Source organism: Hyaena hyaena, unplaced genomic scaffold (assembly GCF_003009895.1).
Source record: "Hyaena hyaena isolate Hyena2069 unplaced genomic scaffold, ASM300989v1 scaffold_149, whole genome shotgun sequence".
Taxonomy (NCBI): Eukaryota; Metazoa; Chordata; class Mammalia; order Carnivora; family Hyaenidae; genus Hyaena; species Hyaena hyaena.
Window position 1 is genome coordinate 822,611 of NW_024080781.1, and position 13,910 is coordinate 836,520.

General features: G+C 40.9%; 1 protein-coding gene across 1 annotated transcript in view; it reads right to left on the bottom strand.

Moving 5' to 3' along the window:
• DNAH11 (dynein axonemal heavy chain 11) overlaps positions 1–13,910 on the bottom strand; it is a 353,093-nt gene that overhangs the window by 98,258 nt on the left and 240,925 nt on the right. Inside the window, exons 58-62 of the mRNA XM_039238848.1 lie at positions 12,310–12,423; positions 10,110–10,253; positions 9,332–9,514; positions 7,016–7,117; positions 2,389–2,523 (exon numbers count right to left, since the gene is read on the bottom strand). Of these exons, the coding sequence (XP_039094779.1) occupies positions 2,389–2,523; positions 7,016–7,117; positions 9,332–9,514; positions 10,110–10,253; positions 12,310–12,423 (678 nt within the window). The remainder of the gene's footprint in view (positions 1–2,388; positions 2,524–7,015; positions 7,118–9,331; positions 9,515–10,109; positions 10,254–12,309; positions 12,424–13,910) is intronic.

Below are 13,910 nucleotides of genomic sequence, written 5' to 3' on the forward strand. Positions count from 1 at the left end.
TAAGTCACGTGGAGGAAGAAGGCAGAGGCCACAGGTCTAAGAGTGACTGACAGTACAAAGGGGGGGCAAGGGGGCCAGCAAAGGTGGAGCTGGCGGGCAGGTGACGGATGTGAGGACGGAGGAGCATTTGGGAGTCAGATCACATGGGGCCTTGTAGGCTGGGACTTGGACTCTATTTTGAGCTAGAAAATTAGTTATTGGAGAATTCTAAGGGAGGGAAGACATGAATAAACTTAATTTTTAAATTACTCAGCAGCAATGAGGAGAGTGGACTTTGCGGGGCAGTGGTGAACACTGGGGCAGTACTCCAGGGGAGAAAGTGGTAGACAGGACCAGCTCAAGCGAGAAGGCTACAATTGGGAATGCACTTCACAGGTAAAGTCAAAACAATATGCCGATGGACTGCTTATGGGTCACCACAAAGAGAACAAAAACTTAAGAGCGAGTCCAAAACTTTTGGCTATAACCACTGGAAGAAAGGATCTGCAATTACTGAGATGGAATGGACAGAGTGGATTTTGCAGGATGGACTGTGAATTTATGTACGATGAATTATGAGTGTTAGAGGGCTGATGGGTTTAAATTTGTAGTAAATTTAAATTAGATTTTTTAGGGGAGCCTGGGTGGCTTAGTCGGTTAAGCGTCCGACTTTGGCTTAGGTCATGATCTCGTGGTTCGTGGGTTCCAGCCCCGCGTCGGGCTCTGTGCTGACTGCCAGCTCAGAGCCTGGAGCCTGTTTCAGTCTGTGACTCCCTCTCTCTCTGACCCTCCCCTGCTCACGCTGTCTCTCTCTCTCTCTCCTAGAAATAAATAAAACATTTTAAAAAAAATAAATTAGATTTTTAAAGTCTACTCTAAAAGTTAGGCACCTGCCTAAACCTAACCCACTCTAACACACATCTACCTTCTTTGTTGCTAGGAGAATTCTGATTTTTAAGAGTGGTGACGGCTCCAGCCCTACAAGATGAACTGTGATTGGCATAGCCAATCATGATAATGCCATTTTCTGTTTTCCTGGCCGCCTTTACACCTAGATGCAGTCAATCTAGTTCTGGCTAAAGAAGCTTAAGTAGCTGTTTGCCAGATGGGTTTCTAGGAAAACTCAGGTTTTCATATAACAAGAGAACAATCCAGCTGCTCCAGATGATTTTCTGTCTCCCCTGAATCCAGAGGTGTGGCATCCATCTGTGACCATGCTGCAGAATGCCTGACCATGAGGAACCACATGCTGCATGTGGAGAAGGAGGAAGGACAAGAGATTTGAAGTCTGATCTCTAATTCCCTGAAACAAACTGATCATGGTCTACCCCTGCTGATTTTGCAACATGTGAAAAATAAATTCCCATTTGTTCAAGCCACTGTAAATCAACTTTTCTATCGCCTTCAGCTAAATGCACCACTAGTAGTTCAGCTATGTACTTTCAGGAAGTGCTTAAATAAAAAGAACAGCTTTAGTGAGGCTTAATTCACATACTGTGAAATTTACCCTGTCAAGTACATATTTGAGTGGTTTTTAGTATAGTCACAGACCTGTATGATCATGCCCACTGATTTGAAAATGTGTCTCTCACATGATGGACAAACTATACTTATTTGTAGTCACTCCACACCCTGCCCCCTTGTCCAGCATCTGGCAACTGGTAACATGTGGCCTCTGTTGCTCTGCCCACTCTAGACATTTCACACACATGGAGTCACACAACGTGTGGCATTTTGTGTCTGTCTTCCTTCACTTAATTTTCATTTATTTGGTATTTTCAAGGTTCATCCGCGTTGTAATATGTATCATCCTTCAATCCTATCTACGGTCAAATAATATTCTATCGTATGAAGAATATACTACACATGGGAGGACAAATAAAATCTGTGGCTTCCTGAGGACAGGGCTTAGGTTTTTCTATCACTCGTGTTCAAACAGGAGACATTTAAGAAGAACTGTTGTAAAAATTTTTATTTAATAGAGTAACTATTAATATTAGTAGGTCAGTCACTTGTAAAGAGAGGTCACAGAAAAAACCAACCAACCCACTCTGCAGGCTTAGTTTTTAACATGTTCTGCTGGTAGAACTCAAGGGCAAGTGTCTATGAAAAGGATTAGACAACAATTCCATTGCAGTTATCTAACACACCTGTTTATAACAGATCTTAGGAAAATCATGGAGTTTATGGCTATATACTAAAAAATACAAAGAATCCATCACTTCTTTCTTTCAATCCATTGGAACTACAGTATTAAATGATGATTTTTTCCCTTCATTATTGATTCCATGTCTATTTAGTTATTATCTATTTAGTTATTATTGACAGCAAATAAACCCTGCCCTCCCCCCCAAAAAGGAGGTGATCTGAATATTTTAGATAGAGTTTAGGGAAAAAAGGCCAACTTGCCTCAAGTTCCTTGACAAGCTTGTTAGCTAGTTCAATAGTTTTGTTCGTTTGGTTCACCTCTTCTTGACATTGAACTTTCTTGGCTATTGCTTTTTCAAAGGAAGCGGTGAGTCTGCTCAGATTTCGATCCAAATCCTAGGTAAGAGTCACAATTAGCTTTGGAGCCATTTTTAGGTGAAATGGAAAGAGCATAGTTGTCTTAAAAATCTATGACCTTTAGGTTAGTGAAACCAACCTCCCTGCCTCCTTGATCTCTGCCCTTTTAGGGAAGAAAAAGGATTAGTGATAATAAACACCTCAGTGCCACTGTAGATGATGAGTTCACCATGTGGTCTTTTCTTCACTAAGCAGAGTGCACACAATGACTGCAGAGGGTGGACAAGCCCTTCAGACTCAAACCCACCCTAGGTGCTCTGTTCCCTCTCCCTTGTGCCTAGCTAAGCTTATCCTCCAGTACCACCTTTAATAATGATAACGGTCATCTTTTGGTTCTCCACCTCTTGACTCTTTTCTTATTTCTCATTGGTCCATAACTCAGGCAATCAAGAGTGGTGGTAACGATTGAGCCCCCACTAAACCTCAGCAACCTGACCTAACATGGGACAATCAGATTTTATCTTTTGGAAATGGGATTGAAACTCAGAGGTATGTCAATGTCTTTAGCATCAAAAGACCTGGAAAGATTTGTACATTTTGGAGGGCTTCATTTGGAGAGGGACCATCTTTCACCAGAGGCATAGGGAAACAGCTGAAACTCTTCTGGAGAGAGAAAGAATGAAAAGGGCAGTGATATGAGAAGTAACACAGCCCTAGAGAGACATCAAAAACATTCAGGGCAACTTCCTGTTTCCTGGATTTCTTTCCTCCTAAGGCCAAGTCATACTGTTTTTTCTCAGAGTTCCAGAAGTCATTCTGATCTTCTTTTTGTTTTAAGGTTTTCTAAGTAGGATTCTGTTATTGATAGGCATGAAACATGTTGACTAATCTTTCGGTACTTGGGAGAGTCCTTACTATAGCATCTTGCTATCTGCCAAGTTCTAAAAATCCCAAATAAGATTTAGAGCATTGCTTTTTTAAGTAAGTGGGAAGTTCCAAGAGGCTTTACAAAACAAACCTGTAGAACATTCAGCATTCATAATTTAGAGATTGGTTATATTTGTCAATGACCCAGGTATCATTATTTCATTTATTATCATTAAAGCAGCACCTCTTCAAGAAAACGATGTGTATGTCATATTTAAAATGCAAAATAGTATCAAATATATAAGAACACATCACCGTTTAGCAATCAAATTAAAAAAGCGAATATTTAAATGTCTATTTTAGGTTATTACAAGTACCTGTGGTCTTATAAAATACAGAAGCACACATGAGCTCTGGCATCCCACACCTGTGTTCATATTTGGACTCCATTACCAGCTGAGCAGCATCAAGGAAGACTGCTTACTTAGCCTTTCTATGCCTCAGTTTGGGCAGGTTTAGGTGCAGTGTTCCTAATACTGGGGGTACCTGGGATTGGGATCTCTATGCAAACCCACTGTGTGGACAACACCAGCTCATCCCCTGTGCATGCGTCCCTTGGGAACTGGGGGACCAGAGGACTGACGCACTATGTCCATGCTGCTGGCAGTGCTGTGGATCAAAGACTGCTCTGGTCTCTGACCCACATGCATCAGGTCTTCTGCCCCCCTCCATAAAACCAATTTGCTACCTTGCACATAAGGTAAAATCTTGGTTCCTTCAATGTTCTTGACAGGCCCGGGCTTCTCAGCTTCCAGAAGTAAATGGAGAAAGAAAGGATGGACTCAGCTCACAAGCTACCCTAAACTAGTGCTTTGAAAACTTGGTGGGCCTGAGAACCCTCTGGAAGGTTTGATAAACCCACACTCCAGGGTTCCCCTACCAGAGTTTCTCATTCAGTAGGTCTGGGGGGGATGGCGGTCTGAGAATCATTTTTCTAACGAGTTGCCAGGTGACACTTATGCTGCTGGTCTCGGGAACACACTTGGAGAACCAGGGCCCTAAAGATGAGGACTTCAGATTTCCTTCATGGCCATCATTAGGTCCTGTATGTTTGATAGATGCAATGGCCTTTCTTCCACTCTAGCTCAGCTATTTCTTTTTTGGTCAACCTTCCATAAAGGGCATGTGTTAATCTTAAACTAGAGATCCAGAGTGACAAGAACAAATACATACAGACCAGCACTGATAGGTATGAACTGCCATCACAGCACAGACACTGAGAACAGACACTTCCCTACTTTGCTAGGTGAGAAAGCAATGGGAGATGCAAATCAGGGGGAGAGGAAGCCCAGGAGGGAGGAAAACTCAGAGGCTTCAGGAAAGAAAGGCAAAGCTGGCAAAAAGTGTAATTTCACTTGGGCTCAAACATTTATCTAACCTGTGCCAACAGACAGAAACTACCCAGAGGTACTTTGTCCTTGCCATGACCAGCTATGGTGTCTTCACAGAAAATTGAACCTTGGTGGAAACTGTAGAAATTCTGTTGCATTAGTAACTACTCTTTGGAAATCCATTTGTGGTAGAGGGATAGTGAGGACCCATTCTTCATCAAGACATTTCAATTATTACTCTATCTTTTCTCTGTGTCTGCAAACTTAGCTCTATGGTTTATTGATACATGAGTCTCTCCTTAGACTGTGGGTCTCTGAAAACAACTGACATGAACAATTCTATTGAGCCAGTTGCAGGCTTACTAATCCTTACAAAGGATTACTAATTCTGCAACGACAGCAAGTCTGATGTTTAGAATCACAGGTGGCTGTCTTGATATCCTCATCACTTTTTCCATGAACATTACATGGCTTACAATTTACATGGCACTATTAACGGTTGATGGTAATTTTTTTTAAAGGCTTTAGTCAAGTTGACAGAGTTTTGACCAATGAAGATAATGTTTATAAAATTAGCATGTTTATCTGAAATTTACCTCAATTGAGAGTTGTTGATTGGTTTTTCTTCTAATAGTCACCCAGTGCTAATTGAATGGTATGTTTGGTGCTTTCATAGGAATGTGTGTGGACTGAACACAAAGGAGAGGATGAGCAAGTCCTGTGGGCAGGGGGTGATAGTCAGGAAGAGAAAGAGTCTTGACAGAGAAAGGGGTGTTAATTACTGTGGGAGGTGCTAAAATTTTCCATATTTTAAGACGAAAACTTTGGGGTTATTAACCATCTTGTGAAAATAACTAATAAGAAAAAAAGGTATCTTTTATTCAAAAGTCAAAGTTTCAAGAGTTGCTAGTCAGACAAGATTTAAATTCAGTGGCGGGGAGGGGGGGCACCTACATGGCTCAGTCAGTTGAGCATCCAACTCTTGATTTTGGTTCAGGTCATGATCACATGGTTTGTGGGATTGAGCCCCGCGTCAGGCTCTGCACTGTCAGTGCTGAGGCTGCTTGGGATTTTCTCTCTCTCTCCCTCCCTCTGCCTCTCTCCCACTTGCTCTACCAAAATAAATAAACAAACATTTAAAAAATTTCAATTCTGTAGCATGAGAGGCAAAGAAAGCCTTTGCTCACCTTTACAAGTTCATTCCTCATCACTCTGTTCTATTCCCAATCTTCCTGAAATTGCTTATCTTAGTGGTCTGGCCTGTTGAGGTTCCTCTAGAGTGTACCAGCTGCTTCTTCCCTCTTTTTATTTTTATTATTATTTTTTTTTTTGGCCAGGAATACCTTTCCTGACCTAGTTATCCCTGCGATTCCTATGAAACTTTTGAAGCCATGTCAAGTACACCTTCATTATGAAATATTCTCTAATTTCTCCAGGCTGAATAATCCTGTGATGCTGCTGTCACAATGTATATATAGTCACATAGCCAATTCCTTTCTTCTTGCTTGTAACATTGGCCTGGAATGACTGGTTGTGTATTTGTGAAAATATTGACAATGACTACGTTTATGGCTAATATTCTCTAAGCATTTACTGTGTGGCTAGTACCATGCTAAATTCTTAATAGGAATTACTCCTGTGTAACCCTTTCAATTCTACCTAAGAAGCACATGCCATGACACAGCCTACTGCACAGATGAGAGAACAGAAGCTAGGAGGGTGAACTAATTAGTGCAGGGTAGAAGAGTAGAGGACATGGCCAGGATATAAATCCAGGCATTCTGGCTCCAAAATCCTTGCATTTGTTTTTTTTGTTTTGTTTTGTTTTTTTCAGAGAGAGGGATTGTGGGGCACAGGGGGGAGAGAGAGAGAGAGAGAGAGAGAGAGAGAGAGAGAGAGAATCCCAAGCAGGCTCCATGCCACAACCCTGGGATCATGACCTGAGCCAAAATCAAGAGTCAGATGTTCAACTGACTGAGCCACCCAGGCGCTCTTGGAATCCTTGCCTTTAATTGCCATGTGCTATGCTCCTCCTCCTCCTCCAACAGGAAAGGTTGTTAAGTGCAGAAACCATGAAAGTTTCTACTTTTCCAGGTCAGTGTCTAGCACAGAGCAGATAAGAAATATCTACTGAAGGAGTATGTAAATAAATGTATCAACGAAAGCTCCAAGCTCCAATTCCTTTCTTCTTGCTTGGACTCAGATGGGGCCTTGTCAAAGCAGGGAAGTAACATCTCCTGGAAACTTCTTCAGTGTTAACATTTTGCACTCACCTCAAGCTTTTTCCTGATAGCCTCGAGTTTTTCAGTAGCTGCAGCCAATTCGAAGTTGGCTTGGGCTAATGCTTGCCGTTTGGGCTCCACATCACAGTAGACCTGAAAATCCACATGGGTTTTAACTCAAGAGGTAATAAAAGAGGACGTGTGATTATTCAATCTTACATTTGCTAGAAGTTTTGTAATCCAAGTTTCTATTTCCCCCTAGCAATTTGTTTCTTATTTCTTAGCAATGGCACTACGTATTTCTTAGCAATAAAACAAAAATCTATACAGCCTTCCAAGGTCTGTTGGGTTGTCCAAGATGTAGTCATTTATTCTGGACATGAGAGTTATAGATCCTTGCCTACAATGTTGTATACATCAGACATTAAGATACTACAGTATGTTTGTCCTACAAACTGGAGATAATCTTCACATCATTAGAAACTGCAGAGGGCAGGAACTACAGCTCAAGTTGGAACCAAGTTTTGATCTTAAAGCAGAGCAGAAGTGTAGAGAAATTCTCTGAACCCAGGGAGGAATCATAAGAGATACCTCACGATATTAACGGTGCTATCACTTTCTTTTCTAAGTTGTTGGCCACCACCAGAGGGTATCATTTGAATGGGTGGTTTGAGAATTTTGGGGGGACCACTTTTTTCCCTGTTGGGAAAAGAGGAAGGAAATGAAATTTTATTTTCTCTTCTATGGCCAAACAACATAGGATATAGCCACAGTCTAGCTCCATGCTCATCTTTTACCTACAATATAAGGAAAGCACAGGGGTCAGACTTTTTTTTTTTTAATATTTATTTATTTGGGGGCACTTGGGTGGCTCAGTCAGTTAAGCGTCCAACTTCGGCTCAGGTCATGATCTCACGGTTCGTGGCTTCGAGCCCTACGTCGGGCTCTGTGCTGACAGCTCAGAGACTAAAGCCTGTTTCAGATTCTATGTCTCCCTCTCTCTCAGACCCTCCCCTGCTCATGCTGTCTCTCTCTCTCTCTCTCTCTCAGAAATAAATAAAAAACATTTAAAAAAATTTAAAAAAATTAATATTTATTTATTTTGGAGAAAGTGCAAGTGAGGGAGGGGCAGAGAGGGCGGGACAGAGGATCTGAAGCGGGCTCCGTGCTGACAGGCTAACAGCAGCAAGCGCAATATGGGGCTTGAACCCACAAACCAGAAGATCATGACTTGAGCTGAAGTCGGACGCTCAACTTACTGAGCCACCTAGGTGTCCCAAGAGTCAGACATGGATGGAGGCCATATGTCAACTGCAATCCATCTAAACTCTTGTTTTATACAGGCTTCCACTAAAGACACAGATGAGCAGGATCTTATTCCCATGGGTTATAAAGGCTATCACCTGGTTTTATGAAAATCACTTTGGGGACCACCTGGGTGGCTTAGCCATTTAGTGTCCAACTCTTAATTTCGGCTCAGGTCATGATCTCAGGATTGAGGAATCCAAGCCCCGCATCAGGCTCTGTGCTGACAGGGAAGGCCCTGCATGGGATTCTGTCTCCCTCTCGCTCTCTGCCCCTTTCCTGCTTGCTCTCTCTCTCAAAATAAATAAACTTAAAAAAAATCACTTTGGGAATGCCTTTGATTTTATTTGGCATTTCCTCAGTAATTCTATGTTTGAATATAATATATAACCTTCTAAGAAAAAATAAGGCAGTTCTTCAGAGTTCAGAGCATGTGTTGTTCCCTTGTTACATACAGTATTCTGCCAAGTGCTAGGAAGACAGGCAGCAGACACTAAGTGTCTGATAAATAAAAGACTAACTGAAAGGATACTTTATCTCTATGATGCCTGAAAAGAGAAGCTTTATATTAGACCATAACACAGTCACAAGTGTATTTCTGATTAAAATACTAAAGCAAAAAAAGGGAGGGGGACTATTTACTCATCTCATTAAGTCTACAACGGTGTAAATTTTTGTAGTGAGAGCAGGGATTAAGTTTAAACACAAATTGAGACCTGCGGTTGTTTCAAGTCAATGCAAAATTAGTATTTTAACATAAATAAATATAATTAATCCAGCCATCAAGTTTTCATCTAATCAAATCACTTGCTATTTGATCTAAAGTAGTTGATCACTCTGCCCTACAAAAGATCAGTTCAAACATTTCAAAGATCTTCCTCTATAGAATTCTGTTTAAGAATTCTGTTTAAGACACTTTCAGGTCTCATTCGTAGAATTTTATCTTATTCAGGTAATTAAATTTCAAATGATATTGCTTTTATTTTTTTTCCCAATGTAGAAATTAACATCTTTATGGTTTTTGTGAATAACACCTGTGAACCACCAGATAGAGACTGATACCTCGTAGAACTTAACGATGTTGATGACCCAGGCACAGAGACCCGCTGCTGCAAAAGATTTGGTCCGAATCAGATTTGGATTGAACTCTGGGTCTTTCAAATACTGCTCATTTACCACTTTTAGACAGTTCTCTGGAATGTGCTCTTTGTCATAGTTAATTAACGCTTGCAAAAAATCATCAACCTGTAAAGCAAAAAGACTTCTTGCAACGAACCCATTTCGGCTGCAGAGGAAATTCCAAGATCAAAAGTTAAAATCAGCTTTTAGGACTCACATTACAAAGGCAAAATTGGCAAGCTTTACTTATCCTACTGGTTGACTTTTTCAGTCTTTAGAGTATGAAATGAGCAGTAGCAATGGACACTTTTTAAATCTCTTCTATCCCAGGGTAAAATACACAGGAGGCATTCACATTTTGAAGAAAAGACAGAAAAGAAAAAGAAAAACACATACCAAAAAGCCCCTCTGCCTCACCTTGAACATTTTTCCAGCATAAGAAATCCATGTAATTTTCTCCCTCCTACACGTAACTGCTTTCATAATTTCGCAAATAATTAGCATCCTTCCACGTGCTGCTCGTCTTGACTTAGGTCTGCTATAACCCCAAGCTAGCCTCTAACTTGGCAAACAAAAATTCTAAGTCTAGAGAATGCACAGCTTACACTTGATAAGGACAAAGATGATTTCCTCCGGTTTGAACAGCTTTTGCTTTCAAATATGACCACGATACTAAGAACAGAAAGTGTAGGGATTTTCATCTTGCCAAGCTGTCTGATACCTTTCCCATGAAGACTCTAGCTGCTTTCCAACTTCGGTCTTTAGGCACTCTGCCCCGGGGAGCCAGGAGGACCATCACAGCAGCCGTAACGTTGGTAACAGCGTTGGGCGGGTTGGGAAAGGCTTTCAGCTCAGTGAGATTGCCCTGAAGAAAAGCACACACACACTGAAGACCAGGGGAGGTCTGGGGAAGAGCTGTCAGGTTATCAAGCTGGTCTGCCCTCGCCATGTCACACCAGTCTCGGCCTGGAAGTTTTTGCCACCCAGTGATTCCATCTTGGGGCCCCAGGAGGTTCACTTTTCCCTGGACGCTTTTCTGATACTACGGAAACAGCACTGGTCTTTTTTGCTTCCAAAACCTTCTCCCTCTGATATACCAGCCCCTCAGAGCCTTGCTCCCTGAGCCCAGGCAGTTTGATAAACAAAGTTTTGAAGGTGTTTATGGGTTCTATCCCATCTACGTAATATGTCTACATTTTAACCAGGGCCTCCCAGAAACATCCCCCCTTGGTCCAGAGTCTCTTGGTTTTGTTTCTTCTGCACAAGAAAACTCTTCTGTTACGCTATGACACCTCTCAACTGGAAAAATACCTATACAGGCTGAACATACTCTTAAACTCCTCTGGTCAAAATTTTAATTGACCCCAAGGACAACACTAAGGGTGTAACCTACAAGTGTTACGGCAAATACTCTGGGACAGGAATTCATATCTATGAGTAGTATATATAAGTTCATGATACAGTATTAAAAAAAAAAGTATTTCCTGTGACATTTCATAAGCTACCTAATATACTCTTGTTTCCAAAACCCTATCAAATGTTCATCCTGATTCTTCTCCATTACCCCAAACTGCCTATTTACTTGGGAAATGACTGCAAAGAATGGAAAGGATGTGGAAATGAAGACAAAATCAAAACTTAAAATGTTCTAGTAGTAACTGGAAGCTGCCTAGCCTTCTTCATAATTTGCAAATATCTTCATCCTTTTAATAAATGCAGTGAGATTTACATTTAAGTGACATTAAATTATTTTGTCTGAGTGAATGGTAATATATGTGGAGACAGTTTCAAATACAGAAAAGCAAAGAAGAAAATACATATGCCAGTGGTGAGAAAAATATATAAAATTCCATTACTAAGAGATCATGAGTTCCTACTGTCTCTTATTTTTTCCAGTTTTCAATGCACAAGCATGTTCTTACAAAAAAAAATCATATTGTATATGCTATTTTATAATCTGCTTTATTCACTTAATAGATCACGGACATTTTCTCAGGTCACTAATTACTACCCAACAGTATTTTAATGGCACCAGAGTACTTGAATACATAAAAGTCAATTTTCTATCATGGTATATTTATATTCTTTCAAAGTTTTCAGTTTTATGCTAACATTATAAGAAATATCCACATAGATAATAACTCTGTGCTCACAGACAATTGCTTTCCCCCAAAAAAGAAAAAACAACGTAGAAAAAGTGGGTGCATATTTTTTTGAAAGGTAGTTCAAGTGTGGATCCTCCGCTCTTTGTAGTTGAATCTTAAGAATGGCAGTCCTGGTAATCTCCTGGGATTCTCCCTGGAGGCCTAGTAGAACCCAGTATAAAACTAGCTGCAGGCCCCTAAAATAACGCTGCCCACAATTCTACTTTTCCTCACAATACCCATCAGACTATCACAGGTGATTTTCTCTTAAGGGAATTCGAATGCTCAGCGAGGTTTTAGTAATGACTTGAAGCCAGAAAAAAAACGAAGTGGGCCACACCCAGGCATCTTTGTTCCTAGTGCGCTGTTCTCTTCATGAGGGTCACTCATTAACGCCATTTTTTAGGTCCAGAAGAAATAAAGAATCCTCACTTAGTTCTTAAAGCAACACATAATATAACAAGCGGATTGGGGCCAAATCCAGTTGCTAACAATAGAACTGCCTGTCACGAAAGTCTATGTCCCGTGGTATTGCAAGTATTCAAAACGAGACTTGCCTGTCGGGGTGTGCCACGACAGACTTCTGGATGGGAGAGGAAGTCACACTATTAATGATGACCTCAAACATCTGTTCCAACTTCAATGTTTTATGGGACTCACTTTCCTTTTTAAAAACTCTTTGGTTGCACAGAATTCACTCTGAGTTGAATTATTCAAATTCTGAGAACCTTGAAATACTATTTGGAGGAATCCCGCAAGCCATGTGATCATGTTTACCCTGTTGAGCGTGTTGAGCGCAGCTGTTGCGGCCACCAGAGCGGGTTCTGCCTTGAGTAAGTCGACTTCACACTCTCTCTGTTTCTGGGACACTTCAGTCTGAATGGCTGTCACCTAATCAGAGAGGAAAGCACACAAACCCACAAACACAAATCATCACCTTAAATATCACTACTGAAGAATGTCGGCTGACTCGAGGTGCTGTTCAATAGTTCATTTGTTTTTCTTTTGAAAAGGTAAGGAATGTGCCCTCAAGATGAATTTCTCTCAGGCTCAAAGTGTGCGCACACAGCTTTGTATATGCATGAAATACAGTGGCAAATCCCAATGCAAACGTACTCAGGTATTGAAGTGCTCCAAGAAGAGCTTTGACTAATCTAATTATAAGGTGCTGCTAATAATAAATTCAGGACAGGGATCGCTGTGCTCTTCAATTTTCTTTTTCTGAGTGTCCTGGATACGTGGAAATCCAGGCTGGCTCAATAACACTGACAGAAACTACTCTTGCTAGAAATCCCTAATTTTTGTTTACATTTGCCTGAAAGCCATGTTGGCTACTCTTTAAGAATAAATGTGAGGCTTTTTCTCTTCAACCGACTAGAAGATACAGTGATTTTTGGGTATGCTTAACCACAGATATAATTTATTTATTTATTTATTTTTTTATTTTTTTACAAATAGTTTATTGTCAAATTAGTTTCCACGTAACACTCAATGCTCATCCCCAAAGTGCCCTCCTCCATGCCCATCCCCCCTCCCCCCCACATCCATCAGTCCTCAGTTTTTGACAGCATTCAAGAGTCTCTCATGGTTTGCCTCTCTCCCTTTCCCCCACCATTTCCGCCCTTCTTCTCCCCCTTATTCCTCCGTCAAGTTCCTCCTAATCCTCCTATACGTGCAAACATATGATATAATTTTTATGAAGTCTAATTACTGGTTTCTCTAAGGACCTGGTAAGAAACTCTAGCTACAATCGCCCAGTTTTGTCTTTGGCCACACGACGATGACACTGATGTCCACACCTCTGTTGAAGTTCCAGTGACCTTCTTCACGTGCCAAAGAGGGTGTGGCATCAGTCTCCTGACATGAACACATAGGTTAAGCATACGAGGAAGCCATGCCAGTCAACTTGAACCGAAACCATGTGTGAAGCTCTCAAATTATTATCCTCCTCACCCTCTTATTAGACATAACAGAATTCGAATGGGAAGAGTAAATTTTTGATCCTCAGCAGAAACTGGAATTTCAAAGCTGTGGCATTAGGCACAGGGATTCAGTCACCACGGGGGATGGCTCTTTCAGTGACGGTGACTAGGACATGTAACATGTGAACAAAAGTGCATTTCTTCAGATGTGTTTGGAATGAACAGATTTAACTATACCATAAAATTAAACAGTGCTTACAACAAATTATGTTGTCTACTACAGCCTTACTGGCAGTAATTACCATTCTTCTGATTAACCATTATTTTGCTGTATACTGCACCTTTTATGAACATAACTGATTCAGGGAAGAGATGGGATCTCCTGCCAATACGTACCCAGCTACTGCTGATGTAAATAAGACAACTCTGCATGCTTATTGAGAAGTACTCCAAAAC